The sequence below is a fragment of the Podospora pseudocomata genome, chromosome 5, assembly GCF_035222375.1.
Source record: "Podospora pseudocomata strain CBS 415.72m chromosome 5, whole genome shotgun sequence".
Classification (NCBI taxonomy): Eukaryota; Fungi; Ascomycota; class Sordariomycetes; order Sordariales; family Podosporaceae; genus Podospora; species Podospora pseudocomata.
Genome location: NC_085889.1, coordinates 832,797 through 847,998, shown reverse-complemented (window position 1 = coordinate 847,998; position 15,202 = coordinate 832,797). Strand labels below are relative to the sequence as shown.

The 15,202-nt window shown below is 53.0% G+C and overlaps 7 protein-coding genes across 7 annotated transcripts; 3 read left to right on the top strand and 4 right to left on the bottom strand.

Moving 5' to 3' along the window:
- Positions 1 to 225: 225 nt before the first annotated feature.
- QC762_500840 (uncharacterized protein) lies at positions 226 to 3,084 on the bottom strand. Its single transcript, XM_062890513.1, has 3 exons — positions 2,310 to 3,084; positions 1,586 to 2,211; positions 226 to 1,536 (listed from the first exon to the last, which is right to left on the bottom strand). Exons 1-3 carry the CDS (start codon positions 2,425 to 2,427, stop codon positions 592 to 594), a joined length of 1,689 nt encoding a protein of 562 aa, XP_062741685.1. The 5' UTR covers positions 2,428 to 3,084; the 3' UTR covers positions 226 to 591.
- CCT6 (T-complex protein 1 subunit zeta) lies at positions 2,766 to 4,805 on the top strand (the record flags this gene model as incomplete). Its single annotated transcript, XM_062890514.1, has 5 exons — positions 2,766 to 2,927; positions 2,987 to 3,081; positions 3,137 to 3,453; positions 3,509 to 4,508; positions 4,567 to 4,805. Exons 3-5 carry the CDS (start codon positions 3,256 to 3,258, stop codon positions 4,803 to 4,805), a joined length of 1,437 nt encoding a protein of 478 aa, XP_062741684.1. The 5' UTR covers positions 2,766 to 2,927; positions 2,987 to 3,081; positions 3,137 to 3,255.
- Positions 4,806 to 5,192: 387 nt separating this feature from the next.
- On the top strand, positions 5,193 to 6,615 carry QC762_500860 (uncharacterized protein; the record flags this gene model as incomplete). Its single annotated transcript, XM_062890515.1, has 2 exons — positions 5,193 to 5,318; positions 5,391 to 6,615. 2 exons carry the CDS (start codon positions 5,193 to 5,195, stop codon positions 6,537 to 6,539), a joined length of 1,275 nt encoding a protein of 424 aa, XP_062741683.1. The 3' UTR covers positions 6,540 to 6,615.
- A 10-nt stretch (positions 6,616 to 6,625) lies between these two features.
- On the bottom strand, positions 6,626 to 8,447 carry QC762_500870 (uncharacterized protein). The gene is made up of 2 exons (XM_062890516.1): positions 7,855 to 8,447; positions 6,626 to 7,628 (listed from the first exon to the last, which is right to left on the bottom strand). Exons 1-2 carry the CDS (start codon positions 8,034 to 8,036, stop codon positions 7,076 to 7,078), a joined length of 735 nt encoding a protein of 244 aa, XP_062741682.1. The 5' UTR covers positions 8,037 to 8,447; the 3' UTR covers positions 6,626 to 7,075.
- On the top strand, positions 8,340 to 11,235 carry QC762_500880 (uncharacterized protein; the record flags this gene model as incomplete). The annotated part of the gene is made up of 2 exons (XM_062890517.1): positions 8,340 to 9,580; positions 9,631 to 11,235. The coding sequence occupies exons 1-2, from the start codon at positions 8,594 to 8,596 to the stop codon at positions 11,233 to 11,235; spliced, it is 2,592 nt and encodes an 863-aa protein (XP_062741681.1). The 5' UTR covers positions 8,340 to 8,593.
- Positions 11,236 to 11,256: 21 nt separating this feature from the next.
- Positions 11,257 to 12,436, bottom strand: QC762_500890 (uncharacterized protein; the record flags this gene model as incomplete). Its single annotated transcript, XM_062890518.1, has 2 exons — positions 11,257 to 11,833; positions 11,904 to 12,436. The coding sequence occupies 2 exons, from the start codon at positions 12,434 to 12,436 to the stop codon at positions 11,332 to 11,334; spliced, it is 1,035 nt and encodes a 344-aa protein (XP_062741680.1). The 3' UTR covers positions 11,257 to 11,331.
- A 675-nt stretch (positions 12,437 to 13,111) lies between these two features.
- On the bottom strand, positions 13,112 to 14,924 carry QC762_500900 (uncharacterized protein; the record flags this gene model as incomplete). Its single annotated transcript, XM_062890519.1, has 4 exons — positions 14,754 to 14,924; positions 13,689 to 14,691; positions 13,480 to 13,602; positions 13,112 to 13,405 (listed from the first exon to the last, which is right to left on the bottom strand). The coding sequence occupies exons 2-4, from the start codon at positions 13,896 to 13,898 to the stop codon at positions 13,112 to 13,114; spliced, it is 627 nt and encodes a 208-aa protein (XP_062741679.1). The 5' UTR covers positions 13,899 to 14,691; positions 14,754 to 14,924.
- Between the last annotated feature and the right edge of the window lie 278 nt (positions 14,925 to 15,202).

Sequence of the window (15,202 nt, the reverse complement as noted above, 5' to 3'; positions counted from 1 at the left end):
GGAGACGTATCTTGCGGCGGTGCACCCAGCCAATTGCCACCTCGGAAAAGGTGGAGATTTGCGCCACATCCAAGGCAGCTGCTGACTCATTGCATGTGCTGGCTTTCAGACCTGCGGCTTTCACCAAGACGGCGATCACATGGGCACGCCGTGGACAAAAAAAATAGACACTGCTACTCAAACTTGGGATAAGGGTCCTTGAACACAGCAAACAGACCATCAAGGATAGTTCATATCTCTTTCATTAGGATAGTTGACATACCTGCAAAGAGAATTGATATTCTTAAGGAGTTGTCAATAGGCCTTGGATCTGTTTTAACAGGGCTTCAATGATCTTTGAAGGCCTACTGGCCGGTTGCAGGGCCCCATTCTTTTGTTCCCGATATGATGGGATGCCAGCATCAAAGGAAGCACATCATGCTCTGTACCTGCCAGAAACCACTAGCTTGACATATGACAGCACATACTGGGCTTGATGTGACACAGAGGTCCAAGAAAGGCTTCTTTGTGGCCAGCCACACCCACATTGTTCGACAGTGGCATCTCGTGGAAACAACGGGTGCCAAAGGGTCATTTACCCACCGCATATATCTACAAATCCTTCATGTCCTTCTCTGAGCTCCCTGGGCCACTCCGAAACTGATCAAGCAGAGTATTTTCGTGCATCTCCTCCGCCCCTTTGCAGCCATTCTTGCCCGCTTTCAAAATATCGTCCATGAGTAAGGCGGCCACATTCTTGCCCATTAGCGCATTGGTTTCCATCGTGGAAATGAAACTGTCCATGCCAGACGTATAATACAGGCCCGGACCGATGATAGGGTCCTGGAACGTTACCCGTGGCAAGGCTTGAGGATACGAGTAAAAGACATGGGGATGATACCAGGTGATGGGACTCACTGAACCCTCCTCATCAGGGTCTGTGGTGAAGGAATCGGGCACCTCGACTCCAAACAGGCGACTGAGGAACTCAGGACTAACCTTCTCAGGTGAGAAGATCTTGTAGATAAACTCCCGCTTTTGAGTTGCGGGGTTTGTGGTCGTGCGCAAGGTTGTGACGCTGAAGAAACCTGCCTTGCCGGCGCCATTGACCCCAGAGGTTGGTCCATCGGATTTGGCAAGGGTTGTGAGAACACCGCCTGGGACATCCTTTGACTCGGTGAAGCCGAAAAACGCGGGACTGTACTGGTAAGGCGACGTGAAAATGGTGACATGGAGCTGGACGTAGGGGATCTCGTCAATGGTTTGTTGAATGACGCCCTCCTCTGCTGAGATCTTGCTGAACTGGTAGGGATTGGCAATAATAACGTTGTCAAAGGCAACGGGGTAATCCTCTTCCCCATTTGACTCCGATGTAGCGGACTTGGTGCGGATAAGGTATTTCTTGTTGCCAGAGTAGTGATTGGTTTCTGACGAGAATCCGATAGAAGCCACAGACGAATTCATCAAGAGACTGGCGCCCGATGCCTCAGCCATTTTATAGAATATTTGCCAGTTACCACCTTGGACAGCCATGGCACCCTCAGGCGCCATTGAGACCTGTGGCACGGTTAGCTTGAGAGGTGATACCGATAGCATCAGGGCTTACCATGGTGTCCAGACCGTGGATTCGGACCAAGTTTGAGGCGTAGTTTACTCGGGTGCTGGCCTGAATAATGTCGTGTGCATAGCGATCATCGATGTTGTTGGCCTTCAATAGTTGTTCCCCGGTAACCCCGGTAACATCAATCAGACCAAGCTCGTACGCCCGTTGGGTAAGGGATCGAAAAGGGAAATTGGGCTCCTCGTATAATTTCAAGAAATTGGCGATAGTAGCTTCCATCAACTTCTGAGTTCGTCTCGGTGCCATGATTCCATACTTGTAAATGACCTTGAGGGCTGTCCACCAGAATGAATCACGCTCGTTGACCGTAAAGACAAACTCATCGCCATCCCAAATGCCGAGCTTGGGGTCTGAGTCTTCATCTGGAATCCGTTTAGACAGGTTGAACCTTTGAAGGGCGTCGTGAAGGATATGGTTCTTCTCAATGAATATGCTTGCGCCGAGTTCGATTGGTTGTGAAGGGTCATCGTATGCGTTGATAGTCAGAGTTCGTCCACCAATACGGTCCGTCCTCTCAAAGAGAGTGATGTTGACGGAAATTCCGAGAAGCTCATGTTGCTTGGCATATTGTTGTAAGTAATATGCAGCAGACGAGCCCGCAGCCCCAGCTCCTATTTAGATTCTTAGTGAGCCGCTTCATCGGTTTTGATGAAAATATATGAAAACAGAAGTAAAACCCCTCCAAATGTCAAATTAAGGAAGAACATACCTATGATGGCCACCTGCTGTGTTGGCTGTTTCTGAGGCGGTTCATATGACGGAAGAGCCGTAGCTAGCGAGAGCGCTGTTGCTAGGACAGTGGAGGCGCGACTGAGTGCCCCCTTCATGATGCTGCTTGATGCGATTCTCGCCAGGTGTTTAAAGAATTAATACAAAGAATGAATTATCCAAGCCAAATCAGACAAGTCATTCCTGAAGCCGTCACCAGCAAACATGGATTCTCGGTGGTGAGTTGTTGATGCCCCAACCTGACGAAGACAACAGTGAGATGGATGGTTCCCACCAATGATGTTATGATAGTGGATACTTATGAATGCTGGGAAGAATGGTGACAGAAGAGGTACCCATCTATCAATAAGCATGTTGGCGGGGTGTTTCTCCTGAGCCGTGGTCCGAGCTCCTTCACCCCTTGTCGCTGCCTGCCGCTCCGCCTAAACCACCGCCTGGAATCTAAAAGCACTGCAAAAAAAAGTTGTCGATTGGCGACAAGCTTCAGCCCAGCGAACCTCCACATCTTGTGATCCCCCGAACCGTCAGATACCTCCCTCGCTGTCCGTCTGCCACCATGTCCGCCGCACAGCTTCTCAACCCCAAGGCCGAGTCCAGGGTACGCGAATCCGCCTGATACAACCAGACGACCGGGATGCTAATTTGGGTGTTTAACAGAGGCGGGGCGAAGCTCTCAAGGTCAACATCACCGCTGGTGAGGGTCTCCAGGATGTCCTCAAGTCCAACTTGGGCCCTCTGGGCACCATCAAGATGTATGAATACTCTCTGGCATACTCGGGGTCGCTTTGGCTAACATTTTGGGCACAGGCTTGTCGACGGCGCCGGTCAGGTACGAATCGATTGCGAAGCGGGGACGATATGCAGTGACTGACCGCCAGGGGTAACAGATCAAGTTGACAAAGGATGGCAACGTCCTCCTCCGCGAGATGCAAATACAGAACCCCACGGCTGTTATGATTGCGCGGGCCGCGACAGCACAAGACGATATCTGCGGAGACGGCACAACATCAGTAGTTTTGCTCGTCGGCGAGCTCCTGAAGCAGGCCGACCGCTACATTCAGGAGGGTCTCCACCCTCGCATCATTACAGATGGCTTCGAGATTGCGAAGAACGAGGCTTTGAAGGTTCGTGGTTGCAGCTAGACACCGTTGTGAGTTCCCTCTGACTGACTGTCTATAGTTCCTCGACCAGTTCAAGCTTGCCCGCGAAGTCGACCGTGAGCTCCTCCTCTCCGTCGCCAGAACCTCTCTCGCCACAAAGTTGAGTGCCAGCCTTGCCCAAACGTTGACCCCCTCTATCGTCGATGCCGTCCTCGCTATCTACCAAGCCCCCGAGAAGCCCGATTTGCACATGGTTGAGATCATGAAGATGCAGCACCGCACTGCCTCCGACACACAACTCATCAAGGGCCTTGCCCTCGACCACGGTGCGAGGCATCCCGATATGCCCAAGCGTGTCGAGAACGCTTACATTCTCACCCTCAATGTGAGCTTGGAATATGAAAAGACCGAAATCAACTCGAGCTTCTTCTACTCCAGTGCCGAGCAGCGGGATAAGCTGGTAGAAAGCGAGCGTCGCTTCGTTGACGCCAAGCTCAAGAAGATTGTTGATCTCAAGAAGCAGGTGTGCGGAAGCGACGGCAAGAAGAACTTTGTCATTATCAACCAGAAGGGCATCGACCCCCTGTCACTCGACGTCCTCGCAAAGAACGGCATCCTCGCGCTGCGCAGAGCTAAGCGGAGAAACATGGAGAGATTACAACTCATCTGCGGCGGTGTTGCGCAAAACAGCGTCGATGACCTGACCCCAGATGTTCTCGGCTGGGCTGGCCTCGTTTACGAGCAGCAGCTCGGCGAGGAGAAGTACACATTCATTGAGGACGTCAAGGACCCCAAGTCCGTGACCCTCCTTATCAAGGGCCCTAACCAGCACACCATCGCCCAGGTATCAGATGCCGTTCGTGATGGTCTTAGAAGTGTTTACAACATGATTGTCGACAAGAGCGTTGTTCCTGGCGCTGGTGCCTTCCAAGTCGCCTGCGCCATGCACCTCAAGAGCGATGCTTTCAAGAAGACTGTCAGAGGCAAGGCCAAGTGGGGTGTGGATGCCTTCGCCGACGCTCTTCTTATCATTCCCAAGACCTTGGCCGCCAACGCTGGTCTTGACATTCAGGATGCCTGTACGTGGGGCCCTCCCTGTTATTTTATCGATCTACCTGCTAACATGTCTCTTTCTAGTGGCTGCTCTCCACGATGAGCATGCTGATGGCAACGTTGTCGGCCTTGACCTGGCTACAGGCGAGCCGATGGATCCTACCCTCGAGGGTGTGTACGACTCTTTCCGTGTGTTGAGAAACTGCATTGCCTCCAGCTCGGGTATCGCGTCCAACCTGTTGTTGTGCGATGAGCTGCTGAAGGCGAGACAGATGGGCCGATCAGGTGGACCTGGTCCGGGTATGGATGGTCCCGAGCAGTGAGGAAATAGTTTAGACTTTGTTCGTAAGATACCTCTTTGACATAATAAAAGACGAACCGTCGTTGTTGAACACATCAACCTTATGGGTGACTGGCAAATGTGTAAGCTCCGGGGAACGATGGCCTGCTTTGGGTGAACGGACTTTAAACAACCAGTAATGCACTCTAAATATGGCCCAGTGCCAGAAGCCTCATGTAGACGCGTACTTATTTCATCCATCGGAATTGCTTGGACGGAGGCAGCGCCGTCATCTTGGCCAGTCGGCTTTGGATGGCGGGGCAATATTTCCTACCCCGCCAAAGTTTTGTCGAAAAGCCTTGCGACTGCCACCCCAAAGTTTTCCACCAAGCCCGGTACTAGTTGCGATTCTCCATAAACACAGAACAGAATGGCTCCCTACGACAGCGATTCCTCGGGCGCCGAGGACAATGATTTCCAGGAGACCAACGTTCTCCTGGGGTACGCCTCGGAGGACGCACAAGGAGAGGAGATCAGCCGGCTTGGAGGACAGCCAGTAAGTCACCCTTTTTGCGCCACGGGCAGACAACAACTCAACTTGATAAAATACTTACCGAGTCTCAATCAGACATGGCTAGACCCCTCGAAACCACCATCCGCCGCGCTGGCTCGGTGTAAAGTCTGCAAAGACCTCATGGTGCTCCTGCTCCAGCTCAACGCCGAGCTCCCAGACCGATACCCCGGCCACGAACGTCGGCTTTATGTGTTCGCCTGCAGAAGGAAGAGTTGCCGGAGAAAGGAGGGGAGTATCAGGGCGATTAGAGGGTTGAGGGTATCGCCTGATGCTGTTGCGGCAGCCAAAGAGTCCCAGCAAACCAAGCCGAAAGAAGCCACTGTCATCCCCAAGGCGTCTACCCTCGGTCTAGGGGAGGCGCTGTTCGGCGCGAAGCCAACCTCCTCCTCCTCGGGTGGTAACCCGTTTGCTTCTGCCTCAACAAACCCTTTTGCTCCCAAGCCAACCACCACCTCAACCAACCCATTCGCCGCCCCGGCCCCGACCCCGGTTGCTCCGGAACCAAAACCCACCCCCGTCGAAGTTGAGGAGGAGAAACTCCCCAAATCCTTCGCCGAAACATTATCTCTCAACCTCCCCCCTGCCACTCCAGCACCACCCCCCGAACCCTGGCCGACAGATTCCTCCCTCCTCCCGAAATCCTATCCTGTACGCTGGATAGCAGAGGCAGACTACGAACAGCTCGACCCTGAGCCCGCGCCCATCTCGCAAAAGACTCAGATAATGGACATTGACTCGGGCGAGGGCTCGTCTAGTGGAGGAGGTAAAGAAGACAAGGAGGTTTTTGAGTCGAGCATGGACACTGTGTTTCAAAAGTTTGCCGACAGGGTGGGGCAGAACCCGGAGCAGGTTATCAGGTATGAGTTTGCTGGTCAGCCGCTGTTGTATAGCAAGAGTGATGCCGTGGGGAAGATGCTGTATGCAAAGGATGGGGAGTGGGAGGCAAAGGTGAAGGGAGGAAAGGGGGGGATGCCGAGGTGTGGGAATTGTGGTGGGGGAAGGGTGTTTGAGGTGCAGATGACGCCGCAGGCGATTCAAGAGTTGGAAGGGGAGGAGGAGGATCTGGATGGGATGGATTGGGGGACGGTTATTGTGGGGGTTTGTGAGAGGGATTGCCAGGAGAGGGGTGTGGAAGGGGGAGAAGGGGGGTATTTGGAGGAGTGGGCGGGTGTTCAGTGGGAGGAGTTGAGTGTTAAGAGGTGAGGATAGGGGGAAGGGTCGTGTTTTAGATGAATCGAGATATAGGAAGGGAGAATGAGATACCAAAATTGCCATGAAACCTACTGTTGATTGTACACCAGCCCCCCTTCAGAGTCTACGGATGCCCAGTCAGGGAACACCAAAACCATTCAACATGACAAGCAGCATAGGACAGAGGACGGCATATTTGGGTTATTTTTCTTCTTTTTTTGTCCAGAGGTATAATGTGAATATGGCCAAAGGCTAATGATCAACTCTAAGCCCAGTATAAAACCTTCTTCCAAGGCCCTTGTTCCCCCCTTTTATCCCCGAATCGCTTCCGCAAAATCCCATGAACGCCGTCAGAAGCTTTTGGCTTTTTTTTCCGCCGCCAGAATGCAAAACAAGGGGTAACCGGCCGCAGCAGCGAGACGCAATAGACAGAAAAAGGAAAGTACCGCTTCGTCTCAAAAAAGTACTCTACAATGAACCGTTTCCCATCACACAAAACTCCCTTTTCATTAGTGTGTGTAATATGGTATCTTTGTAGTTTGGTGTTTTTAAGCATTCTCCTCCCAACTCCTCTTGATGACACGACTGAACATGTCAATGGAGACGTCCTCGCGGATCTCGGTCTTTTTGGCCTCGTTCTCAGAGTTCTTAGGAATGTGAACGATGCCGTCGTCACCGACCTTCCAGCCGCAGGTCTCGGTGACAAAGGTCTTTACCTCGGCTTCGCTGCGGAGACCGAGGTAGCTTTCGAGGACGCTGATATTAATCTCACGGAAGGCGAGACTGATGAGCTGGGCGATCTTGACGCGGATGATCTCCTCGAAACCCTTAATGTCGGTGGTGAGGTCCGCGTAGATGTCGTCGCTCTCGAGGGTGGCCCAGAAGTGGTCGTATCTGGCGCCCTCGAGGTGGCTGTTGAGCGTTCTAAGCTTGGCGACAGCCTCGGCGAGGTCGGAAGAGGAGCCTGGGCCGGGGTTGGAGTATGATGGGGAGAGGAGGTGAAGGGCAAGGTCGAACTGAGGGGAGGGGAACTGGGTCATTGTCTTGACGAGGGCGTTGGTGACGATCTCGTCCTTGATCCTGTCTGGGTTGAGCTGGTACCTGTGTTTTGCGCCGAGCAGACAATGGTTAGTAGACGATCCTTTGTTCAACAAGACGACTCCAAGACAGTAAGACATCAGATGGTTTGTATATCAGACACATTAAGTTGACCTCAGCTTGTGCGGGTTGTTAGGCCGCTTTTCAGGCTAATAGGAAACGTTTATAAAAAACAACATCATGAAAAACCAGACAAGCCATAGCGAGTGGGAACATGGGAGATACTTACAGCTTCAACAGTGCCCTGTTGGCGTTGCAGTCGGTGAATTTCTCCTCACATTGCTGCTGGAGGTAGGCCTCGAGGACCTCAGCGGCCTGGGGGTTGTACCGCTCGAGACCTCCTATGATGTCGCGGATCTGCTGAGGCCGTTCGACGGGGTCCTCGCCGTTCATATTGAGTGTGCTGGCCATGGTGATGTGTGAGGAGGGGGTGGGTTGCAGGAGGAAAAGCGACACTCGGGGGGTCTTGCGCGAACCCGTCAAGAATCTTTCCTTTCCCGCTCTCCTCTCGCATGGTGGGGCTGGGATTTCCCGCTCTTTTTTTCAAGGATGTGTGTGTGAAAGCCTGCCAAGCCCGCTGGCGCCCCGGAACAGGCTAGCGCTGAACGGAGATGGCCAAAGCTTCACGCTTTCTCGGCGCGGGGCTGCCAGTCAGCTGTTTTGGCGCCTGCCTCGCGCTGGCTGACGCGTGCTGCTGCGATTGCAGTGCATCGCCGGAACGTCATTGATCGGTTTGGAGGTGGGTTGAGTTCAACAGTACATCAGAGCTCTCTTTTCACAACTTGAGGGAGGCTGCCCAGTATTTATGCTCTTCCCCACCCAATTTCTCACATGTCAGAGTTTGATGTGGAGGGTGATTCGATAAGGTAATAGCCTCGGGACGCTGCTTTTAATCCCTCTTTTCCATCGAACGCCCGCATGCTACCACGATAAACCTTACCTAGGTACTGTGCTTACATCGTCCCATCATGGCGAGCCCGGCGAAGAAGAGGAAACTCAATTCGGATACGAAGAAGGCTGCAGTCCCGGCGACCAAAGGAATACAGTACTTTTTTGCCAAGCAACAGCAGAATGGATCGTCATCAAAAACCACTTCTGAGATTCAGCAAAATGGTTCACAGTCTGAAAAGTCGGGTGAGCAATTGACTGACGAAGAACTGGCTCGGAAGCTGCAGGCTGAGTGGGATGCAGAGGTCCAAGCATCGAACCAAAGACAACAACAGCTTCAGCCAGAACCAAATACATCACTAGCTCTTCCAGCTCCTCCATCACCACTGAAGTCGTCCGTATCCCCCAAGGTTGATACAACAAAATTCAAGAACACTCTATCGCTTTCGTCAGTCGCGGCAGTGGAAGATCAAGTAACAGCCACAATACCACTGGATGAAAGCCCCTTGACATTTGATCCATCCAAATACGTCCCCCAGCTCCAAGAATCATGGGCTGCCGAACGCGGCAAGTCATCCTACGCCTTGCTTACACGGTGCTTTGTGCTTGTCAGTAGTACCCAAAGTAGGATCAAGATCGTGGACACGCTTGTCAACTGTCTTCGTCTACTTATTGAGGGCGATCCAAACAGCCTGTTGCCCGCAGTATGGCTGGCCACCAATGCCATCTCACCCCCATACATTTCCATGGAGCTTGGTCTGGGAGGTTCGGCTATCTCCAAAGCACTGAAGCAAGTATGCGGACTTGACAACCGGGCGCTGAAAGCCATGCATGACAGATTGGGTGATCCGGGTGATGTTGCCTTTGAGGCCAAGAAGAAGCAAAGCTTCACCCTGAAAAAACCAAAGCCACTGACCATCAAGGGTGTGTTTGAGTCTCTGGTCAAGATTGCAAAGACACAAGGTCAGGGTAGTGGAGACATCAAACAGCGTATTGTGGACAGACTGTTGCAAGATGCTCGAGGAGGCGAGGAGAGCAGATATATCGTCCGCACTTTGTGTCAGCATGTACGTGTTCCCACTTCATGACCATCGTAAGCATAGCTAACGTCTTCTAGCTTCGTATCGGTGCTGTCAAGACGACTATGCTGATAGCTCTCTCAAGAGCCTTTCTTCTCTCCAAGCCACCTGGTGCGGATTTCCCTACCAGGGAGCCAGCAGAGCTAGCGAAGCTCAGTAAGGAAGAACTAGCCGAGATATGGTCAAAAGGAGAGGAGCTCGTGAAAGCATCATTTGCCAGACATCCAGATTATAATGACCTCATCCCAGTGCTTCTTGATATTGGCATATCAGACGAGCTGCCCATCCGCTGTGGTCTCAATCTCCACATCCCACTCCGCCCCATGCTAGGCAGTATCACCCGCGATCTCAGCGAGATGCTCACCAAGCTTCAGGGGCGAGACTTTGCCTGCGAGTATAAGTACGACGGCCAGCGCGCCCAGGTCCACTGCGATGCCGACGGCAAAGTCTCCATCTTCTCCCGTCACCTCGAGTTAATGACGGACAAATACCCCGACCTCGTCTCCTTGGTGCCCAAGATAAGAGGCGAAGATGTCCAAAGCTTCATCATGGAAGGCGAAGTTGTCGCCGTGGACCAAATCACCGGCGAGCTCAAAAACTTCCAAACCCTCTCCAACCGCGCCAGAAAGGACGTTGCCGTAGGCAGCATAACCATCAACGTCTGCCTCTTCGCCTTTGACTTGATGTACCTCAACGGCCAACCCCTCCTCGACCGCCCCTTTCGCGAACGCCGGGACATGCTCCGGTCACTCTTCATCGAAATCCCCCATCACTTCACCTGGGTCAAAAGCCTAGACGCGACCTCACAAGATTCCGAACCAGTCCTCACCTTCTTCAAGTCCGCCTTAGAGGCAAAATGTGAGGGGATAATGGTGAAAATTCTGGATAACCTCCCTGACATTCCCTACGAGGACCAGTCTGCCGCCGCTGGACTACTCGACAACACCAAACCCACCACCACCACCACCACCAAGGAAACCCCCCTCAACCCCCCACCCCCCCAGAAAAGATCCCGCCGCAAACCCCTCCTGTCAACCTACGAACCAGACAAACGCCTCGACTCCTGGCTCAAAGTAAAAAAGGACTATTCCACCTCCCTCTCCTCCTCCTCGGAGCCCTTGGACCTAATCCCCATCGCTGCCTGGCACGGCACAGGCCGCAAGTCCCAGTTCTGGTCCCCGTTCCTCCTAGCGGTCCGAAATGAGGATGCAGGCTCCCTAGAGGCAGTGTGCAAGTGCATGTCCGGCTTCACGGACAACTTCTACAAAGCTAACAAGGCATATTACGACCCAGCGATAGAAGGGAGGACGTTGGGGAAGAAGCCAGGGTTTGTGGAGTATTACGGGCCGGAACCGGACGTGTGGTTTAATCCGACAGAGGTGTGGGAGGTGGCGTTTGCGGATGTGACGGTTAGTCCTACTTATACTGCTGCTGTGGGAATGGTGCACCCTGACAAGGGATTGAGTTTGCGGTTCCCGAGGTTTGTGAGGAAACGAGAGGATAAGGGGATTGAGGAGGCGAGTACCAGTGAGGTGCTGGCGGGGTTGTACAGGAAGCAAGAGGCTGGGCCGGCGAAGAGGCCCATGGAGGAGGTGGAAAAGGAACAGGAGGAAGGGGAGGATATCATGGACGAGGATGAGTGATGCTCAGGGGATATCACGGGATTATGAAGAGCCTATGGCCTGTTACTTTTATTCATTCTGTCAGACTACCCGGTATCATGTAGGTGCAATTGCAATCTACTCCTTCCAAGCCCTGTACACAGTCCTCGTCCCGTACTTCTCCCCCTTCTTGAGCAGCATCTGGCTCTTCCACTCCGGCACATTCGCCGCATTCACATAACGGCTCGGCTCGACACAGAACCCACTTCTGGCCTTGCGCGCCGGGATGCCAGCCACCTCAGGCACGTCAATGTACTTGCCAGTATAGAACTGGAAGGCCGGCTCGGTGCTGAGAACCTCGAGGTGGATGCCAGTCTCGGGGTGTCTAGCGCTGACGAGCTTGGTCAGGGACTCGGCGCGGGTGTCGATAGGAACAGAACCAGCGGCCTCGTTAACAACGAAGCAGTCGTCAATATCCGGCTCTTGAGCACCAAGAACAAACGGAGTTTGTCCCTGGACCTTGGCAAAGGGGGCGGGACCGCCGGTAGGAATACCGCCGTCGTCAACGGGGAGGTAGTTGTTCGTTACGAGGGTGACCTCCGTGCCTTCGATTGACGAGCCGCCGGTAAGGTTGAAGTAACTGCCATCCCCAGCAAGTCAGCATATATACCCTTTCTCCCAGTGTCCTGTTCCAGGACTAAACAACTCACGAGTGATTCGTCATATTGACAACCGTCTCCTCTACCCCGTCCCCAACCAGCTCAGCCTCGTACTCCATCCCCAGCACAACAACCTCCTTCCCCCCCTCCGTCTGCTTGCCCACAGTATACACCACGGTCGCCTTCACTTCCCCCGGAAACCCCTCATCCCCATCCTCGCTCACAAGCGTAAACTTGACGCTCTCCCCGCCTTCAATCTTGCCCACCCCAGGAATCTCTCTGACACCAACAGGAACCGGACCATCCCAGACCCTCTTCCCCCAACCAACGACTCCTCCATGGAGGTTATTCACCCCGTTGTTCGCAGCCAAGCTATACGTCTTGCCCCCATTCAGACTGTCAAGCTTGGCATTAGAGATGCGGTTCGCAACCCGGCCGATGGTCTCCCCAAAGAAGGGGCCGTTGTGGGAGACGTAGAGGTCCTGAGTGGGGAAGCCCTGGACGATATTGAGGTTGCCGACGCGAAGCTCTTGGATGATGGCTCCCAGAGGGAGAAAAGAGACGAGGGGGGCGTCGGAGGACATTTTTGGAACGAGAATGCGATGATGATGTCACTGATTTGGAAAAAATAAAAGACGGAGAGGAAAATTGGAGAAGTAAATATTTAGGAGCCCAAGTTGGAGGGGGGGAGAGGGGGGATCAAATGGGTGGTTGCGATGGCGGCTCCCCCTCTCCCGTGCGACGACGCGACTCAACCGGGAGTCGCCATGGTTTGCTTCGCTCAGGTCTCGGTCCGGTCGCACTTGTCCCGGCGCGTGGGTGTTTTTGCTGAGGTTTTCTCGCCGTCGCACATGACGACAGTTGAACAATAGGCTATTTCAGGCTAATATGGAGATGGAGAAGGCAGATGCGCCTTGCCCCTCCTTTGATGGGGTTGGCTCCCTTGGCGGGGTCCGGGGCGCGCAGGGTTAAGAACCCGTTATGCCGCCGGACAGGGGTTAGGGTTGGGATGGCGATCAGGGGTAAAAGGAGGTCCACCTCCAGAGAACCATCACGGCGTCGTTTTATCTAGACATCTAATAGGCAATGACATGAGACATACACAGTTGAAGGAGAACGAAACAATCTGGACGTCAACAATAATAATACACGACTAACTACACACCTACAAGAACGAAAATGTCCAGGTCTTTTTTCTTGAAGTAAGTATACAACTGGTGGCAACCACGGGTCTGCTATGTACCTGATCGGATGGGCTACTAAAGGGATGTGGTGTTGGAGTATGGCGATCCAGTGTTGGCCGTAGCCAGATGGAACGCGTGGACGGCCTGACGAAAGTGCGTATCGACTTGGGTCTTTTGGTTTGCAGTCTGCGATGAATAGGACGTGTTGGTCGGAAAGATGGCAATGAGCTGATAGAGTAAAGCATCCACGACGACGGCGACTTCGCGGACGGCGGCAGGAATACGGAACTCGGCTTGCTTATCGAGGACGATGAGGACCGGGGCAGATTCGGTGACGGAGTCCATCAGCTCAAAGAGGCCCTGGATAAACTGATACCGCAGACAGAAGATTAGTTATCGGGACAAACAAGTTAACAAGAACAGTCGATCAAAGATAAACATACATTGGAGTAAGCCTCGTAAATCAGCTGCTGGTCCGCCTGGTCAGTCATGACAGAAGAGCGGATCATGACCGAGATGTTGGAGAGACAAGAGTCGGAAATATCATTGAACTCGTCAAGGATATCCTGTCAATGCTCGTGTCGTGTCAGTGTTGCGCAACGAGCACAACAGCCTCCGAGACTTCCGGATGCCAGGGCTGAGCATCACATACCTGGAAAGGTCCCGGATTTCTCTTCTGCGCAACCACATTTACGAGATCTTTCAGGTCGAATGCCATGCGGGCAAGGCTGTGGCAAGCGACCGCGATCTCTGTGGGGGACATGGCTGCGCTCGCCGGAGCGACAGCCATGAGCAGCCCCATGAGTACCGCAAGGAGGGCCCAGAAACTACGGCCGAGTCGAGCTGACAAATGAAACAACATTGTGACTGAATGAGTGACGACAAGATATGTTTTCTAAAAGAATGGACGAGAGCGATTGACATGCCCTCAGCTTGACGATAACCGTGGCAGCGTGTGAGAGAGAAGGAAAGACTGTGAGTGAGATTTCTTGCAGTGACACAAGAAAAAGGGAGTGAAAAGGAACACGCCTCGGAGAGCGTGTAAGCTGACCTCTCACGCATCGTTTGCAGACCTAGACCCGTACAGGTGTCGACATAAACACCCCGCATGGGCCATGACCTCGGGCTGTTGGCCAAATGGTGACCGATGGTGAGGCCTTTCTCGCCCATGCTCCCGGGACCTGGAGAAGGTTTGGAAAATCGGTCAACCGAATTGGGATCAATGCAAGGTCCAGGGGTTGTGACTTTTCTTTTCTTTGACGAGGCAGATTCTGGTGGGTGTGTTGGATATGCATCTCTGCCATGGCAGGATGCTGACTTGCTACGAATACACCAGTGAGATAACATTGTGAAAGCCACTTGAGACGGGAGCACACATAGATTTTCAAAGCCAGAGCGCCGGGTTAGCGTCCGTCCGAGGCGGGACATATCAAACTCGTCCCGTGGGTGGCGGCGGTGGTACCTGGCGATTGGTGTGATTCCCAATCTGGTTATCTCTGCGGCGGCGGCGGTCGTTGACGATGGTAGAGAATGCGGCGCGTACGGATACGTATTCTAGGTTCTTATCTTTCATGTTTCTAATGCGGCTGAACAGTGCTGTCGTCTTTCGGCGCAGACAGTCAGCCCTAGCGCTAACAGTTTTATATCTTGCCTATCTGAAACAAGATCGTCAATGTCACGCTGTGCAAGAAAGTAGGGAACGACTTGCAGAATATACCAAAACGGCAAATGCCGGTCCCAATACGACATTATGCCAAGAGACTGTACCAAAGACGTGCTCTCCCAGTATGGGCCAGACATAGGGTAAGCCGATGAGGCTCGGCGTAATATGATGAACTTGTTATACATCGTGTAACAGGCATCAGAATACGTGAAAAAAATGTCCACGAAGCAATGTGAGTCATGCAATGCTTGCAGGATTCAAGGCTCAATGGAAAGAACTCGCAAAACTGGAAGAGCGATTTCAAAGGGCGGGGAAGGGATTTGTTCAAGTGGGTACGACTGCCTGTGTCAAAAGGCAGGAGCAACTGGTTGATAATCAGGGCTGTGGCAAGTGCCGACACATGGTCTCAGATTGTGAGCCTGAGGGATGGGTGATGCAGGGGCGATATCCGTTTGTCAGGTTTCTTCGGATGCAGGTACGGAAGGTATCAATCCAATCACTTC

Excerpts from the sequence above, each read along its gene's own strand:
- QC762_500840 (XM_062890513.1), bottom strand. The coding sequence starts at position 2,427 with ATGAAGGGGGCACTCAGTCGCGCCTCCACTGTCCTAGCAACAGCGCTC. Across the intron at positions 2,212-2,309 it reads ACAGCAGGTGGCCATCATAG|GAGCTGGGGCTGCGGGCTCG; the intron begins GTATGTTCTTCC and ends GAATCTAAATAG. Across the intron at positions 1,537-1,585 it reads TCCACGGTCTGGACACCATG|GTCTCAATGGCGCCTGAGGG; the intron begins GTAAGCCCTGAT and ends ACCGTGCCACAG.
- QC762_500870 (XM_062890516.1), bottom strand. The coding sequence starts at position 8,036 with ATGGCCAGCACACTCAATATGAACGGCGAGGACCCCGTCGAACGGCCT. Across the intron at positions 7,629-7,854 it reads AACAGGGCACTGTTGAAGCT|GTACCAGCTCAACCCAGACA; the intron begins GTAAGTATCTCC and ends CGCAAAACACAG.